We start from the raw sequence: 17,436 nt of genomic DNA on the forward strand, positions 1-17,436 counted from the left end.
CTGCCTCCCACCCCCAGTGCGGACACAGTGACAGAGGGGAGAAGGCAAAGGTGGGGAGTAGTGAGAAGGTGAATGTCCCCTTATACCCCAGTAGTGCCAGGCCTGAGGGGTGCCCTCCCCCAGCCCACATGATGATCGGGTGCCTCCTGCCTCCAGGCCACTCAGGATGTCCCGTCCTGCCTCTCTGCCAGGGCTCTAGAGCCCCGTAAGGACCAGCTATCTTCCATTTTGGCCCCTCATTGCCCAACTCTGGTCCCAAGGACCCTGCTGCCAGGGCTTCACCCCGGGGTTTGCAGGTCAGATTTTGGCCCAGGTCAGGCGTCCTGGGACAGAAAGCCCCACTGATCCATGTGTGAGAACCACGTACTGCTCCCTGCTGGGGAGACTCTCCTTTACACCGAGGTTGTTCCTGGGTGTGAGTGGAAGGGCCAAGATCCACACCCGTCCCACTCCCACTATTTTTTTCTTGCCAGGTGTACACTCCACTCTGAGCGTGCCCTGACTCTGCCCCTTCTCCCACAGGCTGGCCAGGATTGTCCAGTGCTGTATTGCCCCCAGCAGATGAACAGCTGAACTCCTCCCCTCCCCACGCACCCCTGTCGTCCCCTCCCTCCATCCTCCCCTGCCTGATGCGGGATGGGCCCACAGGATGCCAGCATTGGCCTCTCTGAGCATGTAAGTGGTTTCCTGTTCCTCCTAGGTTTCTATGGCCTCCTCTTTTGTCTCGTTGTCTTGGGCCTGCACACTCCAACTGAGGGGCCATCATGACCTTAGGCTTTCTTGAGGCTACAAGGAGCCATGTCCCTTGAACACGCCCATAAGCCAGGCAGGCTGCAGGTACACCTGAGCTATAAGGCAAGGAGGATGCACAAGTGTGAACAGCAAAACAAGCGGCATGGTACGAGCCACTGCTGCATTGCTTTGATTTTACACCTGTTCAGCTTTCTGGCTCTAAATGGAGTGCTCCTGGCCTAGATCTGGACCATCAGATCTGGACTGGACAGACCAGCCTACTGCCATCAGACTGATGGCAAAATTTTCAAAAGGGCTTAAGCTTGGTATGTCCTGCTTTGATCCTTCTGAGTGAAGTATGGGTGACTGGTGCCTTCTGAGTCAGGAGGGGTACTTCCCCCCAGCGGTCAGTCTGTGATGGGGGATCTCTTCTCTTGACATCCCCACACTCTGGCTGGTGCTCTCAGGAGGAGACCAGTGCTCTTCCGTAAACCGCCCCTGTCCATACCTAAGCAGGAAATGCTGCTGTGAGGGGATGCACCAACGCTGGCACAATCGAACGTGCACAAGCGCTCGCTCTCTCTCTCACTCTCTGGGGGTCTCTGGTGCTGCTCTGGACGGCTGCACTACAAGGATGCAAAACCCGTAATTCCTCCGCGTGTCTATGGCAGAGTTACGGGTTTCGCAGTCCTGAAGCGCAGACGTCCAGAGCAGCGCCAGCAATCCCGCGCGTGGGCAGCACTGGCGCACACACGGACAGGGGTGAGGCAGGGCTCATCTCCGTCCAACCCTCAGCCTGTGTCTACCAGAGGGAGCAAAGCGCTGTGCCAGTCCCGGCGCTGCCCAGGGCTCCTCCCATCGCACCAACCCACAGCCCCGCAGAAGCCCTGGAGCTGCTCTGCTCCCTGTTGTCACCCCCATGCATTTACAGCTACTCACTGGTCATCAGGGATCTTGGTTTTCTGATTTTAAAAAATACTGAGTTTTTTAAAATCCACATTTTTCTGTGATTTTTTAAAAATGAAACACAACAATAAATCTGTATCTTAGGGGTTTTAAATTTTAATCATGGAAAAATGTGGATGTAGGGTGTGAAGAAATAGTCTGCTCTCTTTCTCCGTCTCCTGGCCTAAGACAGCCTCAGCCCGGCCCCCTCCACTCATTTGCTCCAGCTGCATGATTTAAGTGCACCTGGGCCACGGGCCCGACTTGGAGAAACACCTGCGGGAGGGCAGCCTGGCTCTCCCTTTGTCCCGGGAGAGGCACGGTGGGGAGAGGACGGGCAGTCATCCGGGGTCTCACTGGCACACAAGGATGTTCCTGCCGAGCTCTTCTACCCCCTGGATGTAGAAGGGAATTTCACTTGCCTGAAATTCAGCTCGTTTATTAGGGATATGTATTTTAGTTGGGTAATTCAACGGGTCCTCAAACCTGACCCCAGAGCATCTCCTCCTCCGCGGGGTCCCAGACCATGCAGGCTCTCATCCTGCCCTGGGAGGTGTCGGGCGGTGGCTGGGGTTTCTTGCTCCCTTGCTTTGAACATCTGTGTCAACCACAGAGCGAGCAGGAAACTCCTCTGCTCTGCTTTTATCTCTGCCCCAGCACCATGGCGAGGGCAGTGTGATGGCAAAGAGGACACGCGTCACAAAGCCGCCTGAGCCCGGCCTTGCTGAAGCGTAGCTGGGCAGGGACACTGGGCCGGGTCCTGCCCCCACTGCCCCACCAGACATTGCCATGGGGTTGAGGTGTCTCGAGGGGATCCTGTTCCTTCCTGAACCCCCAGCAACGCAGAGGGGCATTTCCTCCTCCCCTCTAATGCTTTATTATCCGTTAGCTGGAGAACAAGAGTAGGCAACTTTGATGTGTTAAAGGCTGCAGGTTGGACCAGGATTAAAATTAGAGGCCCAAGCGCCAGGAACATTGGGTTCAATCCTGTGTTGGGTGAGCCAGAGGCTAGGCCCATTTGGGATGGCAGGAAGGGGTTAACTCATGAACATCCCCAGTCTCAGTCTTGTTTGTGAACCAGGTCCTGCTTTGAACACCCGAGCTCAGCACCGACCCACCCCGGGGACAGGGGCCGGCCTGCAAGGGGGAGCGGTGGAGTTGTGCTTCCCTTCGTGCATCTAAGTGGCAGTCTGCCTCGGCCACACCGCGCCTGAAAGGCCCCTGGGGCTGGCACAGCCAGGAATGGTGTAAAGCAGCTGGAGATGCCCCCTGTGAGGCCAGGATCGCAGGGCGTGAGCATCATTAGTTATCAGCATGTTTAGGAATTAGTAGCCCCCAGTGTTAGGAATATCCCTCGTTCGTCAGTCTGGGAAACCAGGGAACGTGGAGGGAAGGTGGCATTCAGTGCGAGTGCATGGCTTGCTGGGCGCTCTCTTTCACTGCTGGTGCTTGGGGTTGCCAAGTCTTGCAAACTGCTTCTCTCTCTCCCCCGTGTCAGAGTGTTTTTCTAACGAGGATCCTTGTCCAGGCCCGTGCATGCTCCTGCACCTCCCACACACCCTGTACTTTGCCTCCTCTTGCAGTCCAGCGCGTGCAATCTCTTCTGCTTCTTCTTCTCCATATCGAAAATACAAAATGGGGTTTGGAAGGGACCTCAGGAGGTCACATCTAGTCCAACCCCCTACGAAGAACAGGATCATCCACATCTAAATCATCCCAGCCATTGCTCAGTTGTGCCTGGCCTTAAAAACCTCCAAAGATGGAGATGCCACCACCTCTCAGTGCTTCACCATCCTGCTAGGGAGAGTTTCCCTAATATCCAACCTAACCCTCCCCTGCTGCAACTTGAGGCCATTGCTCCTTGTCCTGTCACCTCTGCCACCACGGAGAACAGTCCAGCTCCCTCCTCGTTCGAGCCCCGCTTCAGGGAGTTGAAGGCTGCTATCAAATCCCCTCTCAGTCGTCTCTTCTGCAGACGAAATAAGCCCCGTTCCCTCAGCCCCTCCTCACAAGTCATGTGTCCGAACCCGGTGACCATTTCCATTGCCCTCCGCTGGACTCTCTCCGACTTGTCCACATCCTTTCTGTAGTGGGGGCCCAAAACTGGACACACAAGTCCAGATGTGGCCTCCGCGGCGCAGAATAGCAGGGAAATAATCACTTCCCTCGATGTGCTGGTGACCTTCCTTGTCCTTCTCTGTTTCTTTCCCCAGCAGGACGGTACCTAGACTCCTGGCAGCCCTGGACAAACACTCAGTCTCGGGCCCCACATTGCCAGTTATAATGAGTTGTTGTTGCAAATGTCTTTATTACATCTGTGGTATCGATGTCTTTAAATAGTTTGTTCTGAATTGATAACGTTGCCAGAATAGTATATGCTCAATTATGACAACTTTTTTGCAATTTTATTTATTTATTTCCCTTTTCAGCCCCCCGCCCCGCCTTCTGTCTGGGCCCCAGGCGGCTGCCCAGCTCGCCCACGCCCGTGTCTGGGGCTGCTTTGCAGCTGTTTCTCCTGCGTTTCCGTCTGTCTTCTTCCCTTTCTCCAGCTGAAGAAAGTGGACACTACTTTGCTAATGGCAGTGAAACAAGAGCTCTCTGGCACACCCACATATTATGACACTTCTGTAACGGACTTAGGACACCTCTACATGATAAGGCCCATACAATCAGAGTCACGAGGGTGCCTAATTCACTTTCATCTGAATGGGGGTGTTAGACACCTCACGTTGTGGACCTGGATCCTAGTGGGCTTTTCAAGCAGGTCACTGCAACATTCGGGCTTTTTCAAAGCCATCGGCCAACTCCCACCTCGTACCATCCGTGCCTAACTCCCCTGGACACTTCCATTTCCGCCAGGTGCCACCTCCTAGGCACTGAAGCGCTCTTGTTCCTCTGCGTCCAAGGAACTGATTTTTTTCACTTGAAATCAGAAGAAAACCCAAACATTTCAAAGACAGAATGAAAAATAGATATTAAATGGCAAAAAGCTCTGAGTGGTTTCCTGTCACCTGGACACTACGCTAGCTGCTCTGCTTAGTAAGCACAAGCAGCCCACCGCAGTGAATTGGTTTTGGACAATGGTAACCGCTCTGAGCAGGAGTTACCCTTCCCCAGGCTACTGCAAAGAAACTATCCTTGCGGCATCTATATTTATACTCCAGACACTCAAGTCTTGTGCCAACGTGTGTGTGTCCTTTTGCCAAGATGCTCATTTTCCCGTGTCCCTTTGCCAGGCTCACACACCTGCTTCTTCAGCTCTTCTCTGATCTCAGCTCCTGCCCTCACCGATCTTCTCTTTACTCCCACCCCCAATGTCTCGACCAGCTTCTCTCTCCTGTCGGGCGCTCTCAGTCTTTACCATTTCCTGAAGAAATGTGACTGTGTCTTCCTGCGCTTTGCTTTCTGTCCCAGAGGCAGTGTTTGACCCCAGACGGGGCCTCACCTCTCCCCCATGAAGGGTCAGCGCAGTGAGTGGCCTCTTGTGCAACCCCGTGGCAGGGTCCTCCACAGTCCATCATCCCCACAGCCCGGTGTGGGACAGCACGGCAGGCAGGCTCTGGCCAGCTGCAATGATGGGATAGCGCTGAACATTGTTACACTGGGGTGTGGTTTGCTGGGGGGGGGCGTTTGTGGGGGCAGGACAAGGTCTGCAATGCCCCGGGCTGGCAGCCCTGGGCAGGAGGGAGCTCAGTGCTGGCACCTGCCAGGGACCAGGGAGAAGAGCAGCCCAGCGCGGGTGGGGGCCTGCCCAGCTGCCCCCAGCTCTCCGCTGTGTGTGCGGGGCCAGGGACAGCCTGCGGGGCAGGACACTGGCATGTCAGTGAGGGAAGAGTTTGGGGCGTTTTGGCTCCAGTGCAGTCAAGTTTCATTTGGGGGAGGATTCAACCTTGTCCTCCCTCCTGGGAGACAGAAGCAGGAGGGACGTGCAGCAAATGTGGCACAGGTGGGGGCCCCTGAGCCCCAGCACGGCCCAGATCAGCCTGTAAGGGAGTCTGGACATGGTGAAGGGGAACGAGGAGGCCGCGCCAGGCTTGCCAGGCGTGTTCACTGGGGCCCGGTGTGACACTTCCCCTCCCTGATGGCTGAGCCCGGGAGCTGGAGCTGTGAGGCGTGAGCAGAGCTGACAGCTTGGGCTGGCACCGCAGGGCCGCTGCCTTCATAAGAGATCCTGGCCAGGAAAGTCCAACCCCTGAAGCTGGGTCACTGCATCTGGGGCAGGGAGGAGACCCCCAAAACTGCACATGCCACTGGGGCAGGGGCCGGTCAGCCCAGGACGCGGACTGCGCCAACCCTGCCCAGCGCCCAGGAGTGAGGTACAGCAGAGACATGAACCTCGCATGCCCCCAGCAGCATAGCTGATGCTTTTTGCAGGGGGTGCACTGCCAACCTCACCGCCAAATCCGCGTACACCCACTACACATCACGAGTGCACCCAGACACACCAGCACACACCGGTTTCCTGGCAGATGTGCTTATTCCACACTCACAGACATTGAATAAATCCAAGGAAATGGTCCTCACACTGTGGGCAAGTCCCCAACAAATGAGACCGGGAATCAAGTTGCACCATATTTACTCGAATCCGAGATAAGGTGGGAGGGCAGAGCCGGGTGGGGAGACTCGGTGCCCCCGTGCCCCCGCAGCGCAAGGAGTCAGAGTGGGGGCAGGTTGTGCCGCTCTCACCTCCTCGTGCGGTGAGGTGCTGGCATGGCCGGCGGGTCTGTGCTGGGGGGGCGGAGTGGGGGCCGTGTGGGTGGCCTGAGCGGAGCGGCAGTGACGCCTGGGCCGTGGCAGCGGGGTAGAGCCGTGGCCCAGCCTGTGAGTGGCTGGGGAGCGAGGGGGTGAGGACAGCATGGCCCTTCCCCAGGTCTGTTAGTCCTGCTGGCAGTGCAGCTGGCGCAGTGGCGGCGGCCGCGGTAAGGACTCTCATGGCCGCACTCTGCCCTCCCGCGCTGGGTCCTGCCTGCTGGGCTGCGGAGGGGGCTCCTGCCTGTGCCGATCCGGCCAGGCTGCAGTCCTGTGCGTGCAGACTTTTTTTTGATTTCCATCTCACAGCTCAAACCGCATTAGCAAACCCGCAAAAACAATAAGAATAAATGCGCCCGCTCCCCTGCGCCCCCACCCGCTGCCCTTCCCTACCCCAATCCCACTTCCTCTGTCCAGGCCCCGGTTGAGGTTCAAATCTCAGTCCTTGCCGCTGCCCCTCCGCTGCTGCTGATCCTGTTGTTGTGCTTCTCGCTGGCGCCAGGTCCAGTTGCGCCGCTGTCCTCTCCGTTTTCCTTTCCCACTTCCCCTCCCGGGGACTTGGAACAGCCTGTGCCCCATGTCCCTTTTCCAGGTGGAGTTGGCTGCATTTTCTCCATCCTTTCCACCGCTTTCCGGTGGTAGGACTGGAGTTTGCTCAGAAACATTTAACACAGGGGACGGGGGCGGGCAGAGGGGAGTCCTCCGGGGACATAGAGAAAGGGAAAGCCAGAGAGGCCCGTTTCCCAATGTGGGGGTCCATTCCCCGGCTGTTCCCCCTCCCCCATCACTCAGTGGCACAGGCCGAGCGCAGCTCCATCCCCCCACACCGAGAACCAGGGCCGGATTCTGTCCCCAGCGAAGGAGGCCGGCGGGAAGGTGAAGATCGGGGCCTCGGTGTCAGCATCGAGAAACGACACCTGCCCCCCTGCACAGTCCAGACAGACCCGAACCCTCCTGGGCACCCGGGCCAGGGACAGGCGGGTGGGAGCAGGGGCCGTGTGAGCCCAAACCTCACCCCCAGAGCACTGCACGGCCCAGATCCCCTCCTCGGGGCTAAAACTAATCTGTCCCTTCCTCCTCACAGACTCTCTGGCCACCCCCACGGCCCTGCGCCTTACCGCCATCCACACCCCCACCCCTACTCCCACCCCCACCTCCACCTCCCAGCAGTGTCTCCCCCAGGTGAATCCCTCATGGCCCAGCACACACTGCAACACATCAAATCTCTCAGGAGTGTTGGGCACAGGCTGCTGTTTGAATGTGCAACTCACACTTCTCCGATCTGCCGACAGGACGAGGTGGGGATTTGCCGTGTCTGGATCCAGAGTCAGTGTCGCTGGCAGAGAGAGTCGCAGCGTCAGGGCAGAGCTCAGCCGGGGCAGGCGGGGCCGTTCCTCCCCCGCCCCAGCAGCCCCGTCCTGCCTGGGACCGTCCTGGGCCCCCGGAGCTGCCTCTGCCCTGGGCCCGGGGCTGAGCACGGCCGCCCCGCAGCCCCTCAGCCGGGCACGGGGGAGAGCCCTGGCCTGGGGGAAAGGGGGAGACACCCATAGGCAAGGACAGGAAAATCCCAGCCCAGCGCCCCAGGTCCCAGCGCGGGGGGTTGGTGCTGGGCTGGGAGAGGGTTTGAGTCTTGTGCGAGGGGCGGCAGCAGGCTCTGTGGGATCATTGTGTTAATGCCGGGACCAGCTCCCCAGCGCTTACCTCTTTTGTATGATCCCGCTGGTTCCCCTTTGGCCTCCTCCAGGGCGGACGGCAGAGTCTCTGCAGGGGAAAGGGGCGCAGACATTAGACCTCTGGTGTCTGGTTCAGACTTCAACCTGGGACCTGCCTCAGTCCTGAGCCCCTGGGATGGAGCAGAGACACCGGGGCAGCTCCCCCCCTGCTGCTGGGACTGTGGCTGCAGAAGCTGCCTCCACATCTCCCTGCTCCCCTGCAGCGCGGCCTCCTCCCCCAGGACAGGCCGGGGGAGCTGCAGGTGCAGGCAGAGGAGTAGGGGGAGAAATGTAACAGCCATGGGCCCCGGGGAGCTCAGTGCCCAGCCCACCCTGCCCCCTTAGACACTGGGGTGAGGGACTCAGTGACAGAAAGGGACAAGCAGTGGGGTGGAGGGGGAGCCCGTGGGAAGGGGATAAGCTTCACAGCTGTCTTCTTCACTAGGTGAGGAGACAGACAAGGGCTTGCACCGGCTGGGGAAGTCCAGGGGTCCAGGCAGAGTCGCCTCTGCTCCAGCGGCCCCATGGGGGTGCAGGACACCAGAGGTGCAGCTTCACCCATGACTCCCCCACCGGCCTGCTCTGCTCCCTCCCTGCTCCTCTCCTGGCCCTTGGGAGCCCTCCCCCCTGCACTCCCTGGGGTCAAGCCAGCAGGAACCAAACCTGACAGCCTGCCGCATGTTTCATTTCACCTCTTAACTTTGGTGGCCTGACACGAGGCACTGGGGGCTCGCTCGGAGTGGGGCAGGGCCCCGCAGCTCCCACCACCCCAGCTGCAGGTGCCCATGCTGAGCAGCGCTGGAGCTGCAGGGCCCTGCACCTCTAAACCCGGATCAAAGGGGCACCCAGAGGAGCCCTGGTTCATCAGCGACTCGTGCAAAGGCAGAGAGAGGCCCTTGCCTCGTGTCTTCATTCCTACGACCAGCGATATCAGTCCAGCACGTTCAGTTTATTTCCCAATTAATAAAGATGATGGCTCCAAATTCACACCAACTGCTTGTCTCCTCCTCCTCAACAAGGACACTTCCCTCTTCCCTTTCACAGCCCCTTCTCAGTACCTTGAAACTTCTTCAAAGTCTCCTGGAGAGCTAGCGTTTGTCCAGACAAGATGCTGAGTCTTGTTTCCAGCTGTGGGCAAATCCCCTCTGGCAGCTGGAACTGCTCCTTCTTGCACCTGGGAAAAACTAGTCCGTGTTATTTGATTTTCTTTTTGCAGCTCAGCTTCATGGTAAAAACATTGGGTGGATGGAGGGACCTGGAGACTGACTCTGTCCAGGTGCCTCAGCCGCAGGGGCAGCACAGACAGTGGCAGTCATAGGCGATGCGCAGGAGGAGCACGGGGAGGGGCACATGCCCCCCATGACAGGGCCGACGGTGCCTGCAGGAGCTTCCCAGCTCTGCCCCCACAGCCAACGCCACCCACCCAACTCGGAGAGGCACCAGTTGCCCGTGGTGGCAGTGGCAGCTCCCCTAGCAGGAACCAATAGGTTTTCTTCAGCTCTGAAATGCCCAGGACATTTCCTGGCATCAGAAAGGAGCTGAGACTTCACGGGAAGTTGGCTCAAGTTTTGTCGGCCAGGACTATTCCCAGGGACAAGAGCGGGAAGGCCCAGATTACACCTTGCAGTCTTCAGGCCACCAGTGCCCAAAGACATCACTTCCCCGAGGAGAAGAGGGGGACGTTCATCCTTCCCACCTCAGGGACAGTCCCAGCGCTTGCCGTGCTGTGGTGCCCTGCAGGGATGTGCCCATTGCATTGTCCCCGAGACCCTTCCCTCTATGGGGAGCCAGGTGGAGCCACCTACCTGCTCAGCGTGCTCCTCATGTCCTAAAGGGGGAGAAAAAGATGCAAGAGTGAGCTCAGTGCCACGCTCCACACCCGGGGACTTTGTCCTCAGACTCCGAGTGCCACACGCAGTGGGATATGGGGAAAGTTGGGCCCCTTTACATGCCTCCATCTAGTGACCCCGCAAGAGGTGTAAGAGGGCAGCCGTGCACCCTGGGGAGTGGACACGCGCAGGGCAGCAGCAGCTAGAGCTCATACTCTGCATTGCCCATCATTGCCACCGCGTGCCTGTCTGGGGCTGTCGCCCTGCTTGCTCCTCCTCAGTTCTGCACCTGGTCCCGGCAGACTCAAGACTGAGCCCTTTCCCTCCCCTGCACTGGCACTGGGGGCATTTCATGTGCCTCACCTGCAGGAGGTCACTGGCGGCCTGCTGGCACTTCCCCTCCAGCTCCCCGATCAGGCTGTCGAGACGGGAAATCTCCTTGGAGAGGTGGGTGACAGTCTCGTCCTGACTCTTCCCAATCCCGCTCTCCAGCTCTCCCAGCTCGGCCAGCACGAGCCGCTCTTGTTCCTCCAGGAACCGGCGCAGTTGTTCGAAAGCAGCCACGATCTTCTGCCTCTCGCCTGCTGCCTTTTGCTGCCACGAAGAGAGAGAAACCGCGTCAGGGAGGGCAGCCGCTTTGGGGAGAGTCAGGGATGGTTCGTTAGCCCCCGTGGTCCTGGCTGTCTGCACGGCTGGGACCCCCGACCTCCCACCGCCTGGAGCAGAGCTGGGGGTAGCTCAGGTCTGGGGCCCGGCCTGGGATCTCTTCACTCTGTTCACTTTGCAAAAGAGTTTTCTGCAGCCTTGAGGGCTCGGACCTGGCATAGGGGACAAGTTGATGGCTCTCAGCAAGGAAAGCATCTGACTCATCACTTGGGATCATGGTTTCCCTGTATAAAACTCCCAAATTCTCTGATATAAAACCCAAAATGCATGTTTTTCCAAAATTAAAGTGAAACACTGGTACAAATATAGATATCAGTTGAACACAATGGTTTCCTGATATGTTCACAATTTTAAAGCAATTTGGAAACTACTTGTGCTTTCATCATTATCATGTAATAATTTCTAAATACCTATCTACTTTGGTATTTGATTTTGGTTTTCTTTATCATAGAAAATCAGAGGTCCTGCTGCCTCCTTCGCTCACCAGGACCTGGGAGCAGCTGCAGCCGTGTTCCCTGCTGCTGAGCAGCCCTCGTAGCCTGGCGCCCCGCACTGCCAAGGCACGGACCCCCAGCCCTGCCGGTGTCCCTCACTCCCCCCCTGCAGCCTCCCCTCCCTGGCAGTGCTCCCCACTCCCACCCTCTGCCCCAGGCCTCAGCCCACTAGTGTGTGGGGCAGGGGGGTATGTGTGGGGCAGGGGCTGCCTGGTCATAGGTGATGCCATAACCATCAGGGGGAAATGGGGGGGGCACACCACTCCCTAAATTTCTGCACCCACAGGAGGGCACAGGGCTGCAGCCTGACTGGACCTTACCAGGCAATGCTACCGCCACGGCCCAGCAGGCAGGACAGAGCACGGGGGGGGCAGAGCGGGGAGTGAGATGCGGTGTCCCCATGCCGCCAGCGGTGCAAGGAGTAAGAGAGCGGGCACAGGGTTGGAGGGCCAGGACATAGAGACTGCCCGAGGGTGCTGGTGTGTGGGGCTGGGGAAAGGAGTCTGGGCCCTGGGGCTGCAGCGGGGCAGGGGGCCTTACGCAGCGCTCGGTGCTGCTGGCGAGCCCAGCCCGGAGGGGACTGCCCCAGATGCACCTAGTCCTCGGGTGGGGGAAAGGGACAGGGGGCCCTTCGGGGGGTGGGGAGCTGCGTGGTCCCACACGTGGCCCTGCGCTGCTGGCTGGGGCTTGGGCACAGCAGGGAAGCGCGGCTCTGGTGGGGCCATGCTGCGGGCAGCTGGAGGACGGTGGGGGCTCCAGGTGGTCTCGGTCCCTCCCACGGTGTCTGGGCAGCTCCTGCCCGTGCAGGCAGTGGCAAAGGGAGTGCAGCCTGGGCGCAGGATGAAGAGAGGAGGAGGGGATGCCAGTGGCACCCTGAGCTCCCAGACCGGCTATGGCCCCTGCGAGGCAGCATCTTCCCGCTGCGTGCGGCCACCCCTACCCCTGAGAGCACCAGCAGCCTGGCCACAGCTCCCTGCTGCCCCCCGAAGCTCAGGGAGAGCTCTGATTCTGCAAGATAAAGAAGCCAAAAGCAAATGCCAAATTATAGAGATATTTAGAATTGATTTTATTATGAAGACTCAGGCACTCTCGGCTTCCAAATTGCTTAAAAATTGTAAAAATGTCAATAAAACGTTGTGTTCAGCTGATACCTATACATATAGTGGCATTGCATTTGAATTGTTGGAAAAACACAGATTTGGGATTTTTAAGTCAGAAAATTAGGGGGGGTAATCAGAGAATTTGTGATTTTTAAACAGAGGAAACCGGGATTGCTGCTGCTGAGGGGGCGTGCAAGGCCTGGCTGTGGGCACCGGCCACAACACCCTGCAACGCACCGTCACAAAATGCCACGGTCACCGTCCCACCAACCGTGCAGAGCAGGGGACGTCCCTTCCTTCCCCCCACGCCAGCCCGGCCCAGCAGCCCCACCTGGTACTCCTGGTGTTTCTGACTTTCACTCCCTCGCAGGGCTTCCAGCCTCGTCCTCTCTCCCCTGAGCAGCTGCAGCTGAGTCTCAAGTTGCTCCTGAGGGAAGGGAAACTCCTCGGGTCAGTTTTCCTCGGAGGGGAGAAGCTGGAGTCTCTCCCCCGCACCATAACCGCGAGGGCTGCTTGCGGGTGCGCTGTGAGCGCGACCCCGGGGACGTCCGTGCGCTCCGGCTGCACCAGCAGCTCCAGCACAGCGCAGCCCTTGCCTGGACGCAGCACCCAACGGTGCGCGCTTAGCACAGCCGGAGCAGCCAGCAGCCAGTGTGCAGCGGGATTGTGGAGCCAGCTCCTGCCCCGCGGGAAGAGCAGGTAGAAACACGGAGCCGGTCCGAGGGATGTGCCACGAGGCAGCGCTGCAACCAGCGGGGAAGTGCAGCCTGTCAGCGACACGCACTGACCAGAGAATAACACGGCCTTGAATCCGCCGCGGTCGCCAGGCCAGAGTGCCAGCCAGCCGTGGGCAGCCGGGCAGGACAAGACAGGTCTGGTCTGCAGGGCACCAAAATGAAGAAACTCAGAAGCAAGGCACCGGTCCTGAAGTATCACAGCCCAGCACTACAGCTACAACTACTGATACCGGTACCGCTACAGCGAGATGCCACAGGAGGAGCAGCATTAACTCAGGCGCAGCGCGGCACGGCAGTGGGTGGCCAGGCCTGGACAGAGGCGGGGGAAGGAGGTGCTCAGATACAAAAGGAGGTCCTGGCCGTGCTCCCTGGACTGGGGCGGTGCCACCACGTCCCCTCTGGACCCAGCATTGCCCCTGAACCCCCGGCACCAATGCAATGCGCATCGCTGACACTCCTGCAACGCGCCGGGAGCATCGGCTGGGGGACGTGGCTGCTCGTGGCAGATCCCGTGAGCAGGGCCTGCCCTCCCGAGCATGCGCGTGGGCTCTGCACGAGGGGAGCAGAGTCTGTGCACACGCGACAATCCCCCCAGGCAGCTCCCAGGGGGGTTGTAATGGGTGCAGGGAAACCGGTGCCGGACACCCCTGGTTCAAGCCACCGCCCCGCACACAGCCGTGGGTCAGCGACACTGGAGGAGCTTGACTGTACTTATAGGGATAAAGTGCGCGTCCTTATTATTATGGGATGATGCTGAAGACCAGCCTTCCCGGCTCTGTTGTTTCATAGTTTCATAGCTGGTTGGGACTGAAGGGAGCTCAGCAGATCATCGAGTCCGACCCCTGCCATGGCAGGAAAGAGTCCTGGGGTCAAACGACCCCGGATAGGGGCACATCCAGCCTCCTTTTGACACCCCCAGGGTAGGAGCCTGCACCACTTCTCTTGGAAGTCGATTCCAGATCCGTGAAGTGCCCTGACCGTGAAGTGGGGCCTCCTGACGTCTAGTCTGCATTTACCCTCTGCCAGCTTGTGACCATCACTTTTGGTCACTCCTGGCAGTGCTGCGGAGAACAGGGACTCCCCCAGTGCCTGCTGGTCCCCTCTGACTAGTTTGTAACAGGCCACAAGATCCCCGCTCAGCCTTCTCTTGTGGAGCCTGAACAGGTTCAGGTCCCGTCGCCTCTCCTCGTAGGGCCTGCCCTGCTGCCCCCTGACCATGCGAGTGGCCTCCTCTGGACTCTCTCCATGCTGTCCACATCCCCCCTGAAGTGCGGCACCCAGAACTGGACGCAGGACTCCAGTCGGGAGGGGGGAGGGGGAGGTTACTTTAATTTTCCCAGAGTTATTTCATTCTCCCAGTCGGGCGGTGTTTGTCCCTGGATCAAACAGCCGGGGTTTGTGTCTGGGGAAGAGCACGGCCCAGTTGTCTGTGCTGGGTCAGGCACTTAGCAAAGGGCATTTTGGTCCTTCTCGCCCCCCCGCAGGACGTCGGCACAGAGGCTACCACAAACCAGCCTCCGTGGGCAGCGATGCCGCTGTGCAGGGGCCGCGGGGCAGGAAGACGCAGCGCCGGAGGGAGGTGGGCGTCCCACCCAGCTGCACGGCCGCACCGGCCCGCGGGCCCGTACCTTGCACTGCTGCGCGGCCTCCTGGACGGGAGCCACGGTGTGAGCTCGGTGCGCCCGGGACTCCCGGCAGATCAGGCACATCAGGACCTGGTCCGTCTTGCAGAAGAGCTTCAGAGCCTCCCCGTGCTGCTCGCACACCGTCGTGCCCCCGGCTCCCTCCGCTGACCCCACGCTCAGGCCCTTGACCAGATCCACTACATTCGCCAGCTGCCTGTTTGGGCCCAGGAGCCTCTGGTCAAAGGTCTGTCTGCACTGGGGGCAGGTGACATCCGTCTCGGCCCCCTCCCAGCACTGGGCGATGCAGGCTCGGCAGAAGTTGTGCCCGCAGCCCACGATCATCACCGGGTCCGTGAACAACTCCAGGCAGACGGAGCAGGTCGCCTCGTCCCGGAGGCCTTGCAGAGAGCGTGCAGCGGCCATGGCGGTGAGACGGGAGGGCACGGGGCTAGTTTCACTTCCCTGCGCTCAGGGCTGGGCTCACCCCCGAGATCAGGAATTTTCCTTCCTGCCAAATAACTGCACTCGTCCTGAGCTGGGAGGAGCCGGGGTAGAGATCCAGCCCTGGGACTGCGGGGATCTGGTAACCCTTTGTGGAGCAGCAGCTCGGCACAACTCCAACAAAAACAGCAGAAAAAGGGTTTGAAGCCACCATGAAATAATTCAACGCACGCAGCATTTCTCACTGCATCTGCTGTCAGCCAAGAGCTTGTCACAGCTGCCAGGACTGTTATTTGGGGCTGAGAGCTGCCTAAAACCTCAGAGCAGGCAGGCGTCTTTGGGTAGATCTGACAGCTTTGATTCGACCAGGTAAATAGTTGGGAAAAAGTTCTTCGCAAGTTTTTGGGGACAAACTCCCTTCTTCAGGCATTAGGAGGCTCCGCTGCTGTTACTCTCAAGTTGGCGTAAGCAGGCATATTTACTGCACAGTATGGGCGTGCACATGTAGACACACACCCATACCGCTCAGTTATTTCAGCTACTGCGCAGTAAATGCGCACATGTAGATGCATCCAGCGTCTATCAGAGCACTACAACCCCTCCCTGCCCCCGAGGAGTCTCCAGGCAGCCCCCAGGGAGGGTTGTAACAACTGCACGGAAACTTCTGCCTGTTGCCTCCTGCTTTGAGGCCACAGCCCTTCACACACAACCTGGGCCACTTCTTCAGTCACTTCTTCTGCTGCAGTGACATTGGAGGAGGATCAGCTGCTCCGTGTGTCCAACGCAGAGGAGCCACTTCCCTGCTCCAGCTGGTCTGAGGCAGAAGGATCTGACGACAAAGACATCTCGGTCCGTCTCGCCTCGTTCCAGTAGGACTGTTTGCACAGAGGCCTGAACAAGGGTTTTTGTGGGGAGGGGGTTTGTGACAGGCTCATGCTCAATGTAGTTGGCATTTGGGCTGCAGGCATGTCCCACCCCCCAGGGTCACACCACACCACAACTTTGTTGTTTCCACTGGGTGCACTTTCCCTTGCCTGGAGGTGAGGATCAGTGGTTCCCTGGGGGTCCAGGTGTGACAGCATGTTCATGACTTCTGTGGGGCTCCTTCTCACCTACACCTCACCCCTTTCTACTTGGGTCTTGGAATTAACCATGGTGACATAAAGGCATGATGATGTCTTTTTTTTTATGCAAGGTGTCTGGCGAGAATTGTGACCATAGTTTCATAGTTTCTAGGGTCGGAAGGGACCTGAGCAGATCATCTAGTCCGACCCCCTGCCATGGCAGGAAAGAGTACTGGGGTCAGATGACCCCAGCAAGATGTGCATCTAACCTCCTCTTAAACACCCCCACGGTAGGAGCCTGCACCACTTCTCTTGGAAGCTGGTTCCAGACCCTAGCCTCCCTGACCGTGAAGTAACGCCTCCTGATATCTAACCTAAACCTGCCCTCTGCCAGCTTGTGACCGTTATTCCTGGTCACTCCTAGCGGTGCTCGGGGAAAAAGGGACTCCCCCAGTGCCTGCTGATCCCCCCTGACTAGTTTATAACAGGCCACAAGATCCCCCCTCAGCCTTCTCTTTTGGAGGCTGAACAGGTTCAGGTCCCGCAGCCTGTCCTCATAGGGCCTGCCCTGTTGTCCCCTGATCGTGCGAGTGGCCTCCTCTGGACTCTCTCCATGCTGTCGACATCCCTCTTGAAGTGCGGCGCCCAGAACTGGATGCAGGACTCCAGCTGCAGCCTGACCAGTGCCGCACAGAGGGGGAGGATCACCACCTTGGCTCTGCTCGAGATGCATCTGTGGATGCTTGACAAGGTGCGGTTGGCCTTCCTGACTGCATCCCCACACTGCCGGCCCATGTTCATCTTGGAGTCAGTGATGACCCCCAGATCCCTTTCCGCCTCCGTGCTGACAAGAGGGGAGTTCCCCAACCTGTAGGTGTGGTGCCGGTTGTTCCTCCCAAGGTGCATCACCTTGCACTTGTCTGTGTTGAAACCCATCCTATTCTCGTCCGCCCACCCTTGTAACCTGTCTAGGTCTGATTGTAGCCTGTTGCATCCTTCCAATGTTCCCACATCCCCCCACATCTTAGTGTCATCAGCAAATTTGAACAGGGTGCTTTTTACCCCCTTGTCCAAATCACTGATGAAGATGTTGAACAGTGCGGGCCCAAGGACCAAGCCCTGGGGGACCCCACTGCCCACATCCTTCCAGGTTGAGAAGGACCCATCCACCACCACCCTCTGGGTGCGGTCCTCCAGCCGGTTGGTGACTCATTTGACTGTGTGGGTGTCTACACCACAGCCCCCCAGTTTCCTGATGAGAACAGGGTGAGAGACAGTGTCGAAAGCCTTCCGGAAGTCCAGGAAGATTATATCCACTGCTACCCCTGCGTCTAATGATCTG

General features: G+C 58.8%; 1 protein-coding gene across 2 annotated transcripts; it reads right to left on the reverse strand.

The window, feature by feature from the left end:
- Positions 1-6,038: 6,038 nt before the first annotated feature.
- Positions 6,039-15,918, reverse strand: LOC149852762 (zinc finger protein RFP-like). Of its 2 annotated transcripts, XM_090029756.1 has the most exons (8): positions 14,593-15,918; positions 12,559-12,654; positions 10,331-10,561; positions 9,944-9,966; positions 9,197-9,312; positions 8,128-8,187; positions 7,698-7,762; positions 6,039-6,697 (listed from the first exon to the last, which is right to left on the reverse strand). In XM_090029756.1, the coding sequence occupies exons 1-8, from the start codon at positions 15,010-15,012 to the stop codon at positions 6,164-6,166; spliced, it is 1,545 nt and encodes a 514-aa protein (XP_089885882.1). In that variant the 5' UTR covers positions 15,013-15,918; the 3' UTR covers positions 6,039-6,163. The 2 variants fall into 2 exon arrangements, with proteins under 2 accessions (XP_089885882.1, XP_089885883.1); XM_090029757.1 differs by lacking the exon at positions 6,039-6,697 and having other exon boundaries at positions 6,928-7,762; positions 14,593-15,915.
- Positions 15,919-17,436: the final 1,518 nt, after the last annotated feature.

Source organism: Crocodylus siamensis, chromosome 15, assembly GCF_052110815.1.
Source record: "Crocodylus siamensis isolate JL-2025a chromosome 15, ASM5211081v1, whole genome shotgun sequence".
Taxonomy (NCBI): Eukaryota; Metazoa; Chordata; order Crocodylia; family Crocodylidae; genus Crocodylus; species Crocodylus siamensis.